Consider the following 17109-nt stretch of genomic DNA (forward strand, 5'->3'; position numbering starts at 1 on the left):
TATTTTTCCATTATTTATAATATTTCTTTTATCTCTGGCAATTAACTAGTGGTAAGAAATTTTAAGTGCATAACAAAAAATGAAACATAATCGGACCGAGTGAACCGAAAGTGGGCCACTGACTTTTAGCACATTGACAGTGAAAGTGAAGTGACTATACACTCTGATGTTATTATAATTTTAGATCTTGCATAGTACTGCTCATGGTAGATGCTCTAAAGAATGCAGTGTCCTCCTAAAATATACCTGTTGCAGCTATGTGTGTCATTAAGGTAGTGTTGTCCAATAGGATTTAAATGCTCACTAAACACATTGAGATTAGATCACCGTATTCACATGATACAAAGTGCATGCAAAGGATAGAGTGAACCTTACACCTGAAGGGGAGGCTACAAGCAAAACTTTAATATGTTGTTATGTGATATGATACTTAAAAGGATAAGTTGAAAGGAAAAGCTACAAAACTGTTTTTAAATAATTGCATGAAACATTACAAGCACTTCAGAGAAGAATGGAGAATGTTTGAACAGGGAAATGGACGAAGCAGCTAATTTTAGCAATGATTTAAAAATCATCTATGAAAATCCAAGGCCAAACATGACAGCACTGAAAACTCTGCATGGAAATGGAGAAAATATAACTAGCACTCCGAAGGATGAAAAAAAATCTACCGAGCGAGCAGAACATGGACAGAAAGTATTAGAATACATACCAGTCTTTGAAGTTGACAAAGTGAAAACACGTGAAAGGAAACTTTCTGAATACAATTAACCTCTCTAGTGAGGCAAAAGCTGATAGTCATAACCCCAATGGGTACATCCTGATAAGTCAGAATTGCACCATTGCTCCAATCCTTCCCTGCGGTGTCGCTTTGCCAATATTAACAGTAAAACAATGTCTCAGAATATCTCTGACATGTCTTGACCAATGTTGCAGCATTGTGTTCATGTAATTAACAGAAAATGGAGAGGGGGAGGACGGTGGAGGGAGGGAAAGCGGGAAAGCAAGTGAGAAGGAACGAACTAAAGAAAGGAGGAAAAGAGAAAAGAAAGGAGGAACACACACACACACACACACACACACACACTTCATTAATTCAAATGACATAATTCAAAGCCCAGGTTGAAGTGCACAGTAAGGAAGTAACTGAACTTTATTTGGTGAAATAATGGAATTAAACTTTAAATCAACCAAAATACCTCATTTATAGCAAGCTGTTCTCCACCAGGTTGAAGGTATCTGGGATTTGCCTGGCATATTTCCTCATATGCAAAATCTTCTTCACTGCCATTGTCATCAGCAAGTGCAGAAGACTCTGTGCTTCCATCTGCAGAAACTAACAATAAAAATGTAATGTTTAAAGGATCCACATCTAGACAGTTTGCACTGCATTTTAACTTGTAACTGCATTATAGTCCAGAACTTGCTTGCATGCCACAACTAAATTATATTAAGTTTAAATTATTTTAAATTATTATGGTACAGATGTGCTTTACCAATTAAATTCAGCTCAAAAAAGCACACCATCCAAGTCATCAAATAGAAACCCTTAGCCCAAATTTCAATAAAATCTTGACATATGAAATATGTACTTGCGGAGAAGGTTTGCAGGGAGTGGGGCAGAATGAGAGGCATAGGTCAGTACAATAACTTTTGAAAAGCTGCTAATTGTTTCAAAGGGGAAGCTGTAATGTGACAGAAAGGATAAATCATTGTTGATTGCAGGTTCCGTTTCAAGCAGCAGAGCAGAGCAGAATGGCTCTAAACCTGCAGCTGAAGGCCACTGTCCATTAGCGGGTAAACATAAATATAAACATTTATGCAAATTTTTCATACTCCTTGATAGCCTGTGATAAAAGTCAAATATTTTGTCAAATGATTGGCTTGTAAAGAATATTATTTTCTGTAATTTTCAGTATACAAGCTGGTTGGTTTGATTGTTTTTAGTGCAATTAACCAGGGAAAGAACCAATGACAATTCAAATACCAGTATTTCACAATGACAGCAGCAGCCAAACCTCCTCAGGGATGGTTTTATACATGTACCATGATGTAGCGCGAACTAAGTTTTCTCCTTTACATTGTACAGTATCATTAGTCAATAATGAAATATTATTAGCACTCTTTTGGATGTAGCATTAAAAAAGCACATTTTAAAGTAAACAAAGAATTAGGAGAACCAATACCAATACCACAAGTAAAAATAAATGGTATAGTATTATATGGGTCAGACTAAATGAGACCCTAATTTTGTCTAAATAAGATTTACAATGCATGGACGTAACTGCACGAAGCACAATAAATAAGGCCAGTAAGTTGCAGATTGAGACAGTTACATGGAAATATGGCAGAGTGATAACTGAGACTTGACTCAAGACTGGTTACAAAATACTCCTGAATACAAGGCTCTCATTACAAAACAAGACAGAAAACAAAATGATGGGGTCAGATGGGGCTTGGCTGTATTGATCAAAGAGAGGGGTCTTGGACAGATTGTAATTAGCTAATTTAAGATACATAGGTATCATTTGGGTATATTCCAAATGCCACTATCTCGCAGCAAAGATACAAAAGAAGCAAATGTGCAGGAAAATTTAAAAAAGGAAAACTGCAGCATTGAGTGCCATCATCAACTTAAATAAAAAGAAAATAATGGGTGTATTAGAGATAGTCAGCATGGCTTGATTTGGAGGAGGCCTTGCCTCATGTTTGATTGAAGTTTGTGAGGAGAGGGAGGAAGTGAGGGGCAGGAGAGGAACAGGTCCGGGGAGAAAGTGCGAGGAGTGAGTGCAGGCGTCACTCTGACTAGAGGGTTGTGGTCAGTGGCGTTCCATAGGATTACCTGTTGGGACTTCACTTCTTTGTGATGTGTACAAATGATTTGGATGAAAAAGGTGGTGGTCTGTTTAGTAAATTTGGAGATGCCATGAAAATTGGTGGAGTTGCAGACAGCGAGGAAGGTTGTCAAAGAATGCAGAATGATATGGATCAGTTGGAAAGTTGGGCTGAGAAACAACAGGTGGAGTTTAATGTGGACAAGTGTGAGGTCAAATGCAAGAGCAAAATACACAGTAAATAGCAGAACCTTTATGAGCTTTAATACATAGAGGAATCTTGGGGTGCAAGCCTATAACTCCTTGAAAGTGGCAACACAAGTGGATAATATGGTAAAGCAAGTGCAAGACATGTTTGCCTTCATTGATCAGGTTATTGGTTATAAAAGTTGGTAATAGCTGATTGAAGAGTCCAGTCCGAAATATTGATCCTCCTGCTTTTCTGATACATCTTGACCTGTTGTGCTTTTACCAGCTCCACATTTTATTGATTATAAAAGTTGAAGTCTATATTGCAGGTGTATAAGCCTTTAGTTAAGTCAGATTTGCAATATTGTGCATGGTTCTGGTCACCACATCATAGGAAAGATATGGAGGCTTTTGACAGGGCGCAAAAGAGGTTTACCAGGATGTTGCCTGGAGTAATGTATCAGCCATATGAATAAGTTGGACAAACTTGGATCGTTTTCACTAGAGCGTTGGAAGCTGAGGGGTGATGTGATCAAAGTAAATAAACCTAAGAGAGGCACAGATAGGGTGGATAGTCAGAGTATTTTTTTCCCTTAAGAGTGGAAATGTCAAATATAAGGAGGCATACGTTAAAGACAAGAAGGAAAAAGTTTAAATGAAGGCAATTCTTTTTTCAAAAACAGAGGGTGGAACATGCTGCCAGGAAACATGATAGAAGCAGATATGAATCAACATTTAAGAGTCATTTAGACAAACACGTAAACAGGCTGGGGATACAGGGATATGGACCATGTGCAGGTAGATAGAATTAGTTTAGAATGGCATCACAGTGAGCACAAACATGGTGGGCCAAAGGGCCTGCTCCCCCATGCTGCATTGCGTGTATTCTATGTTAACACAGACTGTGATAACAACAGTATAAAGGGCAGAGAGGATGAAAGAGTCTCTGAAGTTTGCTCAGGAGAATTTTCTTAAAAATCAATAAGTTTCTGCCCCTCAAGGAAGGAGACATTATTAAATCTGGTTCAGGGTATGTAGGTGATTAAGTGGGTCAGCAGGGAGCACAAAGTACAGCAATCATACTATCACAACACTTAGGTTAGTTTTGCAAAAGCACAAGGAATGACCCTCAGTAAAAATAAACTTAACTGATGGAGGATAATTTCATTGGGATGAGAACAGATGCACCCAAGTCAGTAGGATTCAAATTGGCAGACAAAACTGTAATCAAATAATAAGCTGCTGTTTAAGCTAACTTAGTTTGGATACAGTTAAGGTAGATTCCCATTTGTGGGATAGGTAGAACAACCAAATGACTGAGCTGATTGAAGAGGCAAGAGTAAGATAAAGCAGAAAAACTTGGGTATGATAAATGTCAGGTTAATAAGTGAAAGCCAAATTGAATATCGAGTACTCAGAGGGAAAGTGAAAAAGGAAATGAGATAGGCAAAGGGACAGTATTGGAAGACAAAGGTAGCTTTCAAAAAAACAAGACAGTCCAAATAGCTGGTCAAAAATCACAACACCAGGTTATAGTCCAATGGGTTTATTTGAGAAGCACTACCTGTCGGAGCTCTGCTCCTTCATCATGTGGTTGTGGAGTATAAGATCATAAGACATAGAATTACTCCACAACCACCTGACAAAGGAGCAGCTGGTGATAGTAGTAGTCGGTGACAGATCCGTTAGGGAATCTATGTTGTGTGGCAACATGACTTTTACATGCATGTTGTAGTGCAGTGCAATGAACAACGATGGTAGATATTTGTTCTTTCAAGCTGACTGAGAAACTATCCCACTTTTATCATTTGCTATTGATGTGTGCTGGATGATTTGCAAGTCAACATTAACTTGTTAAGCCACTTTATGAATTCCTTGGTCAAGTTTTATATTGGCACTCAAAATCGAGGCTTCTGACTCAGAGGCAGGAAAGCAACTGACTGTGACTCCAGACTTCCCAATAATTTCTATAGTCTTACATAAATATTAAAAAAAGGATAATAAGAGGAGCAGTTGGGATAAGTGGGGCAAAAAATGAGGGGCATCTGTGTAGTCAGAGGGTATGGCTGAAATGCTAAATGAATACATCATATCTATACTTATCATGAAGACAGTGGTGACAAAGCAATAATGAAACAGGAGACAGCCAAAAAGTGAGTGGGGTAAAAATAGATAAGACTGGCTGTACTTGGGAGTTGATCAGCCATCTGGATTTGACAAGATGCAGAAAGGGATACTGAGGGAAGCAAGGCTGAAAAATATGGAAGCACTTTCCATAATCTTTCAAACCCTGCTTCCCAAAAGACTAGAGAGTGAAGGATAATACCAGTAACCGCTGACCAGTAAGTTTAAATTTGGTGACAAATTGATGGAGATGATAATCTGGGACAAAATGAGCCATTGCTTGGACAACAGTAGATTAAGAAAGAAAAGTAGGCACAATCTAATAAGGACAAATTGTGAAATAATTTGATTGAGTTTCAAAGTGAATCAACAAAGATGATCAATGGGGCAATGTGATTGATGTGGTACACAAACTTTAAAGGTATGATGAACCAAAGTTGAAGCCCATGGATTAAAAGTTCAGAAGCACAACTACAAAGGTGGCACTGACAGAAATCAGATTGCATTGATGAGCAGTTGCTTGACATGTCAAGAAAGCACACAGAGGTATATCACAGATTTGGTACTATTTTTCTCTATATATTAATGGACCAGACCTGGTTGTTCAGGGCAGAATGTCAACATTTGCACATGTTTACAATATCTAGAGGAATGTACATAGAATTTACAGGCTGATGGAAAAGATGGCAAGTGGCAGATAAATTGCAATGTAGAGGAATGTTGAGTGACACATTGGCTGATGACCGAGGAAAGCAATATGAAGGTTATAATTCTGAAATGGGTGGTACATCAGCAATTCCGATAGCCATGGGCTATTACATAAATCAATAAAGGTCAGCAAACAACAATGGTTAAAAAGACAAACGGGATCTGGGGATTCATTAAGATAAAAATACAAAACTGGCTTAGCCTCAACTGAAGTGTTGTGGCTTGCGCTACACCTTAAGATTAATGGTGTGGTGGTTTTAGAGAGTGTAGAAAAGATTTACAAGATTGGTTCCAGAGATTAGGGATTTCAATCCATGGACAGTCGAAAAAACAGTGGTTGTTCTTGAAGACGACATTGAGAGAAGATTTGTTGTGGATGCTTAAATAATGGGGGCTGCAGACAATATAGAGTGAAATTGTACTCATGTTAAGAGCTAGAAGACACCGATTTAAGGCGATTAGCGAAAAAAACCAAGGATGGCATGTGGAAAAGCTTTTGTGGTTGAAACACACTGTTCCAGTACGGTGAAGGTAAATTCAGTTGTGGTTTTCGAAAGAGAACTGGATACATTGAAGAGAAAAGATTGTAACAGTACAGGGAAATTACATAGAAAGAAATTAAATTGCTCTTGCAGTACAAGAAAACCAGCAAAAATGCAATGAGTAAAGTGTCCTTTCATGCTGCACTCATTCTACAACTGAGCCGCACTGACCCTTGCTCTCTGACCAAATCAGGTGATGGTATAGCATGAGATGTATTCAAAATGACGAAACCACCAATATTCATTCTAGATTTTCTTTGTAGTGGTCAAGCTATAAACTCTCTGGCGCATATAGGCAGTTTACAATTTAAAATAATAACTTCAATCATACAGAAAATGTCTCCCAACTAACAGTCAAAGTTGAGAGAATTGACTTACTTCAACGCACAACTACATTCCAGATTACTACCCAGCCATGCATGCATGGATGTTAAGGGGAATATTATTCACCACACTAAACTGGGAGACTAGTTGAAAATCACAAATGTTTTCCACCACAGAATGTTGTTTAATTAGTGTAAGCCAAATGGTTTATAACATCCCAATAGTTTTGTCAGATGGATCTAGTCATAAGGCCAGAGTAAGCTTTAGCTTTGCTATCTCACCACTAAGTTAGAAAGTCAGGGGTGCAATCCCAACTCCAGAAACTAAATTAGTGCACTGGGAAAGTGCTAAATTTATCAGAGATATATAGTCTTTCACCTGAGACATTTGACTAAGGTTCAGTCCAGTGGGCATAAAATGTATGATAAATGGATAAGCAGTGAAGTTCTCTTCGAGTTCAGAACAACATTTATGCCTCATAAATTGAGAAAGAGAGTCTAATCCCAGTCATCACATTACTATTGGTTATTGAATTTCCCTACAACAGAACAAAGATTACACTTCAAGAATATTTCATCAGTTGTGAGATGTTTCTGATGTCCTGAGTTTCCGAAAGGCACTATACGAATTAGAATTAGAATCCCTACTAAGTGGAAACAGGCCCTTAGGCCCAACAAGTTCACACCGACCCTCCGAAGAGTAACCCACCCAGACCCATTCCCCTACCCTACATTTACCTCTGACTAATGTACCTAATCTACACATCCCTGAACACTATGGGCAATTCACCTAACCTGCACATCTTTCTATTAGGGGAGGAAACCGGAGCACCCGGTGGAAACCCACACAGACAGTCCCTGAGGCTGGAATCAAATCCAGGTCCCTGGTGCTGTGAGATAGCAGTTCGAACCACTGAGCCACCGTGCTGCTCCAAAATGTAAGTATTGGTTAACAAAACAACATAATACATTGGAATGTAGCTCAGAGTTTGCAAAAACTCGAGTATGCAACAGAGTTAATTTTCACTTGCACCATTAGAACATAATGTGATTCTTAAGCACAAGTTGCATCATCCAAGGATTTTGTCAATTTGAAATTTACTAAAGGACATATCCCTTGATGTCCTTGTTCCCCTGCAGTATATTGATACACCCATTGCCATTATTAAAAGTTAAACATGAACTAAACATTTTAAAATGTTCCGTTTCTTAAAATAAAGGAACATACATTGACCAGCCTTATCCCCAAGCTCAAACAGTAGTTGAGAGGTTGGAGATTATATCAAACAGAAAATCAGAGATGCATGCAGTAAAGGTACAGCAGTTATGGCTCAAAAAAACAGCAAAGCTGAGGACTAGGAAAACTTTAATATTTAGCAGAGGAGGACAAGCTGTTTAATTTGGAAGGGGAAAATAGAATATGAAAGTAAGCTTGCTGAACTGACTACACAAGCTTCAATAGATAAGTGAAGAGAAAAAGACTGGTGAAGACAAATGTAAGTCCTGTGTAGTTAGAATCAGGTGAGTTCATTAAGGCAAAGAGAAGGCGGACAAGTTGAACAAATACTTTGGATCGGTCTTCATTGAGGAGGACACAAATAGCATTCTAGAAATGCCACGGGGCAGAAAGTCAAGCATGAAGGAAGAATTGAAGGAAATCCTTATTAGTCAGGAAAAGGTACTGGGGAAATTGACGGGATTGAAATTCGATAAATCCCCATGGCCTGATGCTCTGCATCCCAAAGTACTTAAGGAAGTGGCCCTAGAAACAACTGATATTGGTGATCATTTTCCAGGATTCAGTAGACTCTAGAAGTTTCAATGGACTGGAGGATAGCTAACATACCTCCACTTTCCAGAGACAGACACAGGTGACGAATTATAAGCTGGTTAGCCTGACATCGGTGACGGAGCTGGACATGGCCCTTGCAGCTAAAGGAATCAAGGGGTATGGGGGGAAAGCAGGAATGGGATACTGAAATTGCATGATCAGCCATAATTCCGTTGAAGAACCGAATGGCCTACTCCTGCACCTATTTTCTATTGTTTCTATGTTTTTACAAATACATCCTGGGGACCTGGGCTCAAATCCAACCAGGTAGATAGTGAAATGTCAAATCAATTTTTAAAACTCTGGAATTAAGCGTCTAATGGTGAACATAAAACCATTTCCAACTGCTGAAAAAGAAATCTCTCTTTAGGAAAGGGACTCTGCCATCAGGGGAGCTGATGGCCAAGTGGCATTAATCGCTAGACCATTAACCCAGAGACCCACATAATGTGGTGGGGTTCAAATTCCTGCCATAGCAGATGAGGGAACTTGAATTCAATAAAAATCTGGAATTAGGGGTCAAATGATCATTGCTGATTATCAGGAAAAACTCATATGGTTTACTAGTGCCCTTTAGGGGAAGGAACTGCTGTCCTTACCTGGTCTGTCCTACATGTGACTGCTGACCCACCCTGTCTTTGACACTTAACTACCCTCCAAACAGTTAGGGATAGGTAACAAATGCTGGCCTAGGCAGTAACACCCACATTCTGTGAGTGAATTGAAAAAAATCCTTATCCAGTCTGGCCCATACGTGACTCCAGACGTACAGCAATGTGATTGACTCTCAGCTGATTCCAGGTAATTAGGAATAAGCAATAAATTCTAGTCTGGCCATCCCGTAAATGAATTAAAGTATTAAACATAGAATAATAATTTGGGCAATACTCCAACATGAATGCTTTCTTCTGTTAACAAAAATAGCCATGCAGAAAACATTGTCCCAATCACTGCCACTTTGTTGCTCACTTAATAAGCACAGTAGCATATTATCCCTGACCAACAAAAGAAATGCTATAAAACCTGTATGTTATTTCTAATGTCAGTAATAGAATATCCATTTAGCAGACAGAATGTGCAGCGATCATGGAGAATGAACAAAAAAGTGCAACAAATGTGCATGTATGACCTTCACTGTGTATCATGACCTCCTCCCACTTGATCCCCCACCAAAAGAACTGTTTTACTTTCGCTCCTGAAAGCATTGCTCCAAGATGTCAAACATCATTACTTAACCTACACACTTCCCTTCATATATTAGCTTTAATATGGATTATAGTCAGATATTTCACAAAAAGAACATAATAGAGACACAATCTGGCACCTATTCAAATGCTATACAAGCATAAGACCATAAGACATAGGAGTGGAAGTAAGGCCATTCGGCCCATCGAGTCCACTCCGCCATTCAATCATGGCTGATGCGCATTTCAGCTCCACTTACCAGCGTTCTCTCCGTAGCCCTTAATTCCTCGAGACAACAAGAATCTATCAATCTCGGCCTTGAAGACATTTAGCGTCCCGGCTTCCACTGCGCTCCGTGGCAATGAATTCCACAGGCCCACCACTCTCTGGCTGAAGAAATGTCTCCGCATTTCTGTTCTGAAATGACCCCCTCTAATTCTAAGGCTGTGTCCACGGGTCCTAGTCTCCTCGTCTAACGGAAACAATTTCCTAGCATCCACCTTTTCCAAGCCATGTATTATTTTGTACATTTCTATTAAGTCTCCCCTTAATCTTCTAAACTCCAACGAATACAATCCCAGTATCCTCAGCCGTTCCTCATATGTTAGACCTGTCATTCCAGGGATCATCCGTGTGAATCTCCGCTGGACACGTTCCAGTGCCAGTATGTCCTTCCTGAGGTGTGGGGACCAAAACTGGACACAGTACTCCAAATGGGGCCTAACCAGAGCTTTATAAAGTCATGGCATGTTTTCTGCCTGATTCAGTAGATAGCAATCAGGGCAGAAATCTGGCTAATTGCTTCATTTTCCCAGTGCTTGGACAGAAAAGCCAGTTCTGCTACGTGCACCACTGCCTTGGATAAAGTACTGTACAGTTTATGGGTTAGGACCTGAACAAAAAACAAAAACTGCCAGATTGTCATAAAAACAAACTGGTTTACAATTACAATTCCTCACCTCCAGCTAGTTTGCCCTTTATATGACTGTTGTCCCAAGCTATCTAGTTTACTGTTAAAGTTCTCTTAGCATGCAAAAACAGGAAGGCAGACCATCATCTGACTGGCTATAAATTGACAGACGGTAAAGTGCACCGAGACCTAGGTGTCCTCATACACCAGTTGGCTGAAAGCAAGCATGTAAGTGCAGCAGGCACTCAAGTCAACAAATGGTATGTTGGTTTTCATTGAGAGGACTCGAATATAGGAAAAGAGATGACTTGCTGAAATTATGGAAGGCCTTGGTGAGACCACTTCTGGAATACTGTAGTATTGGTCTCCTTATTGGTGAATGGACGTTCTTACGCAGTCAATATTTACCAGTCTGATTCCTGGGATGGCAGGAGGAGGATTGGATCTATTAGGAGTATATTCACTGGGAGTTCAAAAGAATGAAACCTATAAAGTTCTAACAGAACTGGACAGGGTAAATACAGGAACAATGTTCCTCATGGCAGGGGAGTCTAGAATCAGGGATCACAGTCTAAGGATATGGGGTAACCCATTTAGGACTGTGATGAGAAGCTTCGTCACTTAATGATAAGTCTGTGAAATTTGCTAGCTTACAAAAGGTGCTGAGGCTAAAACATTGATTTCAAGGAGGAGTTAGACATAGCATGTGACTAAAAAGATCAAAAGATGAGGGAGAAAAGTGGGAAGAGGCAATTGAGATAAATGATCAGCCATGATTAGAATGCATGACAGCACAGGCTGGAAGGATTGAATGGCCTACTCCTGCATGGAATTTCTATGTTTTGATCACATTGAGCAGTTATGTCAGGCAGCTTTCTCAAGCTGCTTAAATAGGCATCTTCTATTCACATGGTCAAATGCCTCAGAAATAGATAAACGCATTTATTTTTCTTGCAACAGTTAGGCTGAGACGACCACATCAATCCTGGATTTTCCAGTTCTGAACCCACACTGGCATTTGGGGTAGATGCATTCAGCTAAGATCTGCAGTCCAACAAGTGCAACGTTGACAAACACATTTCTTATGATGCTTAGCAGGAAGATGCCTCAAAGGTTACTGCAATTGCTGTGGTTGCCCTCGTTCATGTACAGGGAGACAATATTGCAATCACATTTACCCTGAGGAACTGCCATCTCCATCCAAAGACAGAAACGTTTGCGCATATGCAAGAACTCTGGTCTCTTGTGCTAGATGAGTTCACACATTAACATGAGCATTTCAAATTTTGCCCACAGTAAATTAATAACTTTGCTAAGCTCCTCGACTGTAGTTTGATAGACTATGTCTACAGCTGCCTCAGTGACAGTTCATTGATGGAATGGTCAGCACTGTGGATCATCACAGTTTAAAATCAAATAAATCAATGTTGTTAGTACCACCATACAGACACTGAATGCAAAGATGCCTCCCATTTAAATAAGTTGACAGATACCCTAGCTTCAGCCTTGCTAAGCCACACTTATCTGCAAGTCCTCTCTAACACAATGGGATCAGTGAAGTACAGCTGGCCCTCGGGAACAAAGATAGGAAAAGGGATTATTGAAGTAATAGAGACTTCACTCAAAGCCCTTTTACCTCTCACCAAAAGCCCACCTCTCAATCAATTGCTCAGATGGTTCTGATCTGATGATAACAGACCTCTTTATTAGATGCAGTCTTTATCAGGACCCTCGCAGCCCTCCAAATGCAGAGGACACTGCCCAACAGCATGATAACGGCCATAACTGGAATGTGACCAGTCAAAACTGCCATTGGATGAAACAATCACAGCCCAGGAATTTTACACAGATGAGCATAAAGATCCTTTCTTTTGTACACTACTGCTAGTGCAGCACATCACTTGCATATTGATGGAGTGGAAGCCCTTGTAGTTTACAAATATGGCTGGTTGGACTGCAAATTGCCTTACATACAGTCACTGGTACTTTATACCTGATTTGCCAAGTCAAGTGATGCGAAAGGCATTGAAGGCCTGATAATGTAAATTTCTTAAGTATAAAATGTAACCTGTAAATTACAAAGCCACAAGTATTCTGAACAAATCCAATCCCACGAGCAGGTAGGAAAACAGCTGTGAATATTTAGTATTTATTGGCATCTTTCACTGGGATTGCTTTAGCGCCCTTAATTGTCATTAAGTAGTTATTGGTTTGATAGCTGAGTTTCAGGAAGCTGAGGGGAACTATGAGAAACCAATATTACTCTATTTGAAAGGTTAGTGTTTGAAAATTGATTAGCCGCTTCTCAAAAAGTGATTGAATGCAGGCACACCAACCACAGGTATCAAATCAGCCTTGAAAGCTGAATAGCATACTCCTGCTCCTGGTGTTTATGCATGTCTGCAGTTGCAGCCAGTTTCCCCAAAACGCTGTCAATTTTGCCAATTTTAGCTTTCTATTCTCTCCCAAAAAAATTTCAATCTTTCCAAATGAAAAATTAGCCCCATATGTTTTTAACTCACAACAAAAACATTTGTGAAGAAGGGTCTCTAGGTTAAGTCAATTCATTTTGAGAATATTAGACTTTTATTTTCAAATTTTATGTATGAAAAGTAATTTACTGTGTTCAATATCTCCTCTCGACTAGAGTATATTCTGCTTAAGGGCACACTCTTCATGCATTCTTTTAAAGGGCTATTACCTGGACAAGTAATTTTTTTTGTGGTTACTAATCAAACTGCATGCACTTATTTCTAAGCACATCAGAGAAGAATTATGTTGCACAGTATGACAGGATAAAAGCTCTTCTCACTTCCTGGGTACAAGAACATCGTATCTCTAAATTTAAACACTGCTTTAAAATAATATTTAATGTATCCATTTATTTGTGCCATCCTCTATCGCCCAAAAACATTATTCCAAGATTTGGTCATTATTGCCCTATAAAATAGAACAACTCAGATTTACTAGAAAATCAAATGATTTCAAATGAATACACTGATTAGCTTAGCATATTCACATAGTGCAAAGGGTGTGAGCTTCCCAAAAATTACAATAATGTTTGCCAAAAAACCTTAAGACAGAAGAAATTTTGAATTGTGATATTAAGAACTACATTTAAACATTTTTGATGCTGTCATGTTTAAAATGAAGTTCAAAACCTTTATTCTTCTCTCAATTTTGGACTGGACTCAGTTACTACTCTTTTCAAATAACAAAGCTATAGTCAGAATAATGTCATGTAGCGATATGCTTAGTCATTGGTACTTGCAATTTACAAGAGCAAATTGTACATTACAGAACACTTTATAAATTTCTATCTTTAGGTCTTAAATTGTCTGAAGTTATTCCTTTGAAAGTGAAAATTCAGAGTACAATATTTTAAGTATACTCTTCACACATCAGAGTTCCATTTTAAATGAGAAATATCTTCTCCATGTGAGCTCTAACATTCATTTCAGAGTTTCATGCAAATCAACAGTAATCTTTTTACCATACATACCAAGCTGCAGGCTCTCCAGACTCCAAAATCTTGTCAATTCTCCCCTGGCTACCATTCTGGCGTATGAATTTTAAGGCAAAGCAGCTGATTTATCTTAAAGACATTGCTGTTGCTTCCTTGCATAGGAACTGCTATTTACTTGAATATCTGCAATGGCTTATTCATTGGGTCGATTGCCTGTCAGCTTCATCAGGCAAGACACCAACAGTCCACTGCTCACTATATATCGACTACTTACAATTTTTTTTCCTGTGATGTCATGGTGTAGCTCAAGGGAGATTATTCCATGAAAAAAACAGCTAAAATAACCAAGAAATGGGTAGTGGAGAATAACTTTTGAAGTAATAATGTATCTAAGGAAATAGGGAACAAAATATTTGAAAGTTTAGAACTAAATTTCTAAATAGCTCCTAAACCTTTGAACTGGTCAGGATTTGTTACTATGAAAAATAAAAAAGTCAAATTGTGTGTTAAACAAAAACAAATCCCTAATCTAAAAGCCAATTTCTTCATGCTCAGAAACCCCCTCTCCTCCTCCTCCTCTAAACATCAATTGCAACCAGATAATAGCTCCCTGTAAAGACCTGACTGTCACAAGCGTAAGTGCAGCTGGATAGGAAGCAGCAGTTAAATGCTACACTGCATTATTAATGATACTTCATCAGCATACAACTCCTCTGATTCTAAAATAAAAAACTGATGTCTACACTTACATTTCACTTAACATCAGTTCCAAAATTGCAACAAACCGACAGAGACCTATTTACAAATTGCAGTTCAAACAGAACATACTTGAGTTAATATTTTTATCCAAATTATATAGACAATCCTTACAGTGCAAGTTACAGCAAATAACTTAAATCTCCAAACTTTAAATGAATTAATGTCTTCACACAAAATCCTGAAAATGTTTTAACTCTTCTCTAACATGTATTGTTTGTGTTTATCCAAAGAGTCAAAGAGATGTTAAGTTGCGTTGTTAAAATCAATTTCTGCATTCCAAAAAATCTGATTATTCAAAGGTTTCTAGACCATAGTTTATCAGACACAAGTAATTAATATCCCAAAGTCACCTTGAGATTAGGGACACCAAAGTTACATAAATAGAAAAGTACTCAATGCACACTTTACGTAATTGCAGATCTAGGTCTTGGAAGACTTAAATCAACATAAATTCTTAAATTATAACTTGTAAAATTAGTTTGAATGAAGCAATTTATAATTTGGATCACCTTTGGGAAAGTTGTAACTTTCTGGACAAGTCTGACATTGTCAATTTTACAATGTAAAGTCAAGCACTCCAGCTCCTGCCGTACTCACCAGTCATGGCAGGCCTCAATGGGATCTTATGTACCAATTACCTCTATTACAAAATTAATACAATTAACATTCTCCTTCCTTTACATTAAAACTTTATAGCACACAATGTTGCACATACAAATCATAGAAAAGAGAAAAAAGTAATGACTTCCCATATTCCCAAAGATGTGCAGGTTAGGTGAATTGGCCATGCTAAATTGCCCATAGTGTTAGGTGAAGGGATAAATGTAGGGGTATGGGTCAGTTGCGCTTCGGCGGGTCGGTGTGGACTTGTTGGGCCGAAGGGCCTGTTTCCACACTAAGTAATCTAATCTAATCTAAAATATTCTGTACATTACATTGTACTCACTTCTAATTGCCTTTAACAGCTTCTTTGTGCAAATATTATATTTTGTGAAGCAATCCGACAACGGATAACTTGCATCAGCCCATTTTGGCTCAGAGATTGTTTGTCTTTCTCACACCTCTTCTATACTAACGAGGTGGCAGCATGGTGGCTCAGTGTTTAGCACTGCTGCCTCACAGCACCAGTGGCCCAGTTTCAATTCCCCCCCCTCAGGCAACTGGCTGCGTGGAGTTTGCACATTTTCCCAGTGTCTGCATGGGTTTCCTCCAGGTGCTCCCATTTTCTCCCACAGTCCAAAGATGTGTAGGTCAGGTGAACTGACAATGCTAAACTGCCCATAGTGTTAGGTGTATTGAGTCGGAAGAGATAGGAGAGGTCTTGAATGAGTACTTTTCTTCAGTATTTACGAACGAGAGGGACCGTATTGTTGAAGAGGAGTGTGTGTGAAACGGACTGATAAGCTAGAGGAGATACTTGTTAGGAAGGAAGATGTGTTGGACATTTTGAACAACTTGAGGATAGACAAGTCCCCCGGGCCTGTCGGGATATATCCTAGGATTATGTGGGAAGCAAGAGAGGAAATTGCAGTACCGTTGGCAATTATCTTTTCGTCTTCACTGTCAACGGGGGTGGTACCAGGGGACTGGAGAGTGGCGAATGTTGTGCCCCTGTTCAAATAAGGGAATAGGGATAACCCCAGGTATTATAGGCCAGTTAGTCTTACTTCGGTGGTAGGCAAAGTAATGGAAAGGGTACTGAGGGATAGGATTTATGAGTATCTGGAAAGACACTGCTTGATTAGGGACAGCCAGCACGGATTTGTGAAGGGTAGGTCTTGCCTTCAAGTCTTATTGAATTCTTTGAGGAGGTGACCAAGCATGTGGATGAGGGTAGAGCAGTGGATGTAGTATACATGGATTTTAGTAAGGCATTTGATAAGTTTCCCCATGGTAGGCTTATGCGGCAAATCAGGAAGCTTGGGATAGAGGGAAATTTGGCCAATTGGATAGTAAACTGGCTAACCGGTCGAAGTCAGAGAGTGGTGGTAGATGGCAAATATTCAGCCTGGAGCCCAGTTACAAGTGGAGTTCCACAGGCATCAGTTCTGGGTCCTCTGCTGTTTGTAATTTTTATTAATGACTTGGATGAGGGAGTCGAAGGTTGGATCAGTAAATTTGCAGATGATACGAAGATTGGTGGAGTCGTGGATAGTGAGGAGGGCTGTTGTCGGCTGCAAAGAGACTTAGATATGATGCAGAGCTGGGCTGAGGAGTGGCAGATGGAGTTCAACCCTG

General features: G+C 39.2%; 1 protein-coding gene across 6 annotated transcripts in view; it reads right to left on the reverse strand.

Moving 5' to 3' along the window:
- The window catches only part of LOC122550755 (spermatogenesis-associated protein 13-like), a 243508-nt gene that overhangs the window by 37906 nt on the left and 188493 nt on the right, over positions 1–17109 (reverse strand). For 5 of the 6 annotated variants that reach the window (XM_043691970.2, XM_043691967.2, XM_043691966.2 and 2 more), the window contains one exon: positions 1200–1336. In XM_043691970.2, the coding sequence (XP_043547905.2) occupies positions 1200–1336 (137 nt within the window). Of the gene's footprint in view, positions 1–1199; positions 1337–14148; positions 14559–17109 lie in introns of those variants that run through there. The other variant, XM_043691972.2, reaches the window with a different exon arrangement.

This window comes from Chiloscyllium plagiosum, unplaced genomic scaffold, assembly GCF_037043375.1.
Source record: "Chiloscyllium plagiosum isolate Xiang-an unplaced genomic scaffold, Cpla_swu_hap1 HiC_scaffold_6, whole genome shotgun sequence".
NCBI classification, from domain to species: Eukaryota; Metazoa; Chordata; class Chondrichthyes; order Orectolobiformes; family Hemiscylliidae; genus Chiloscyllium; species Chiloscyllium plagiosum.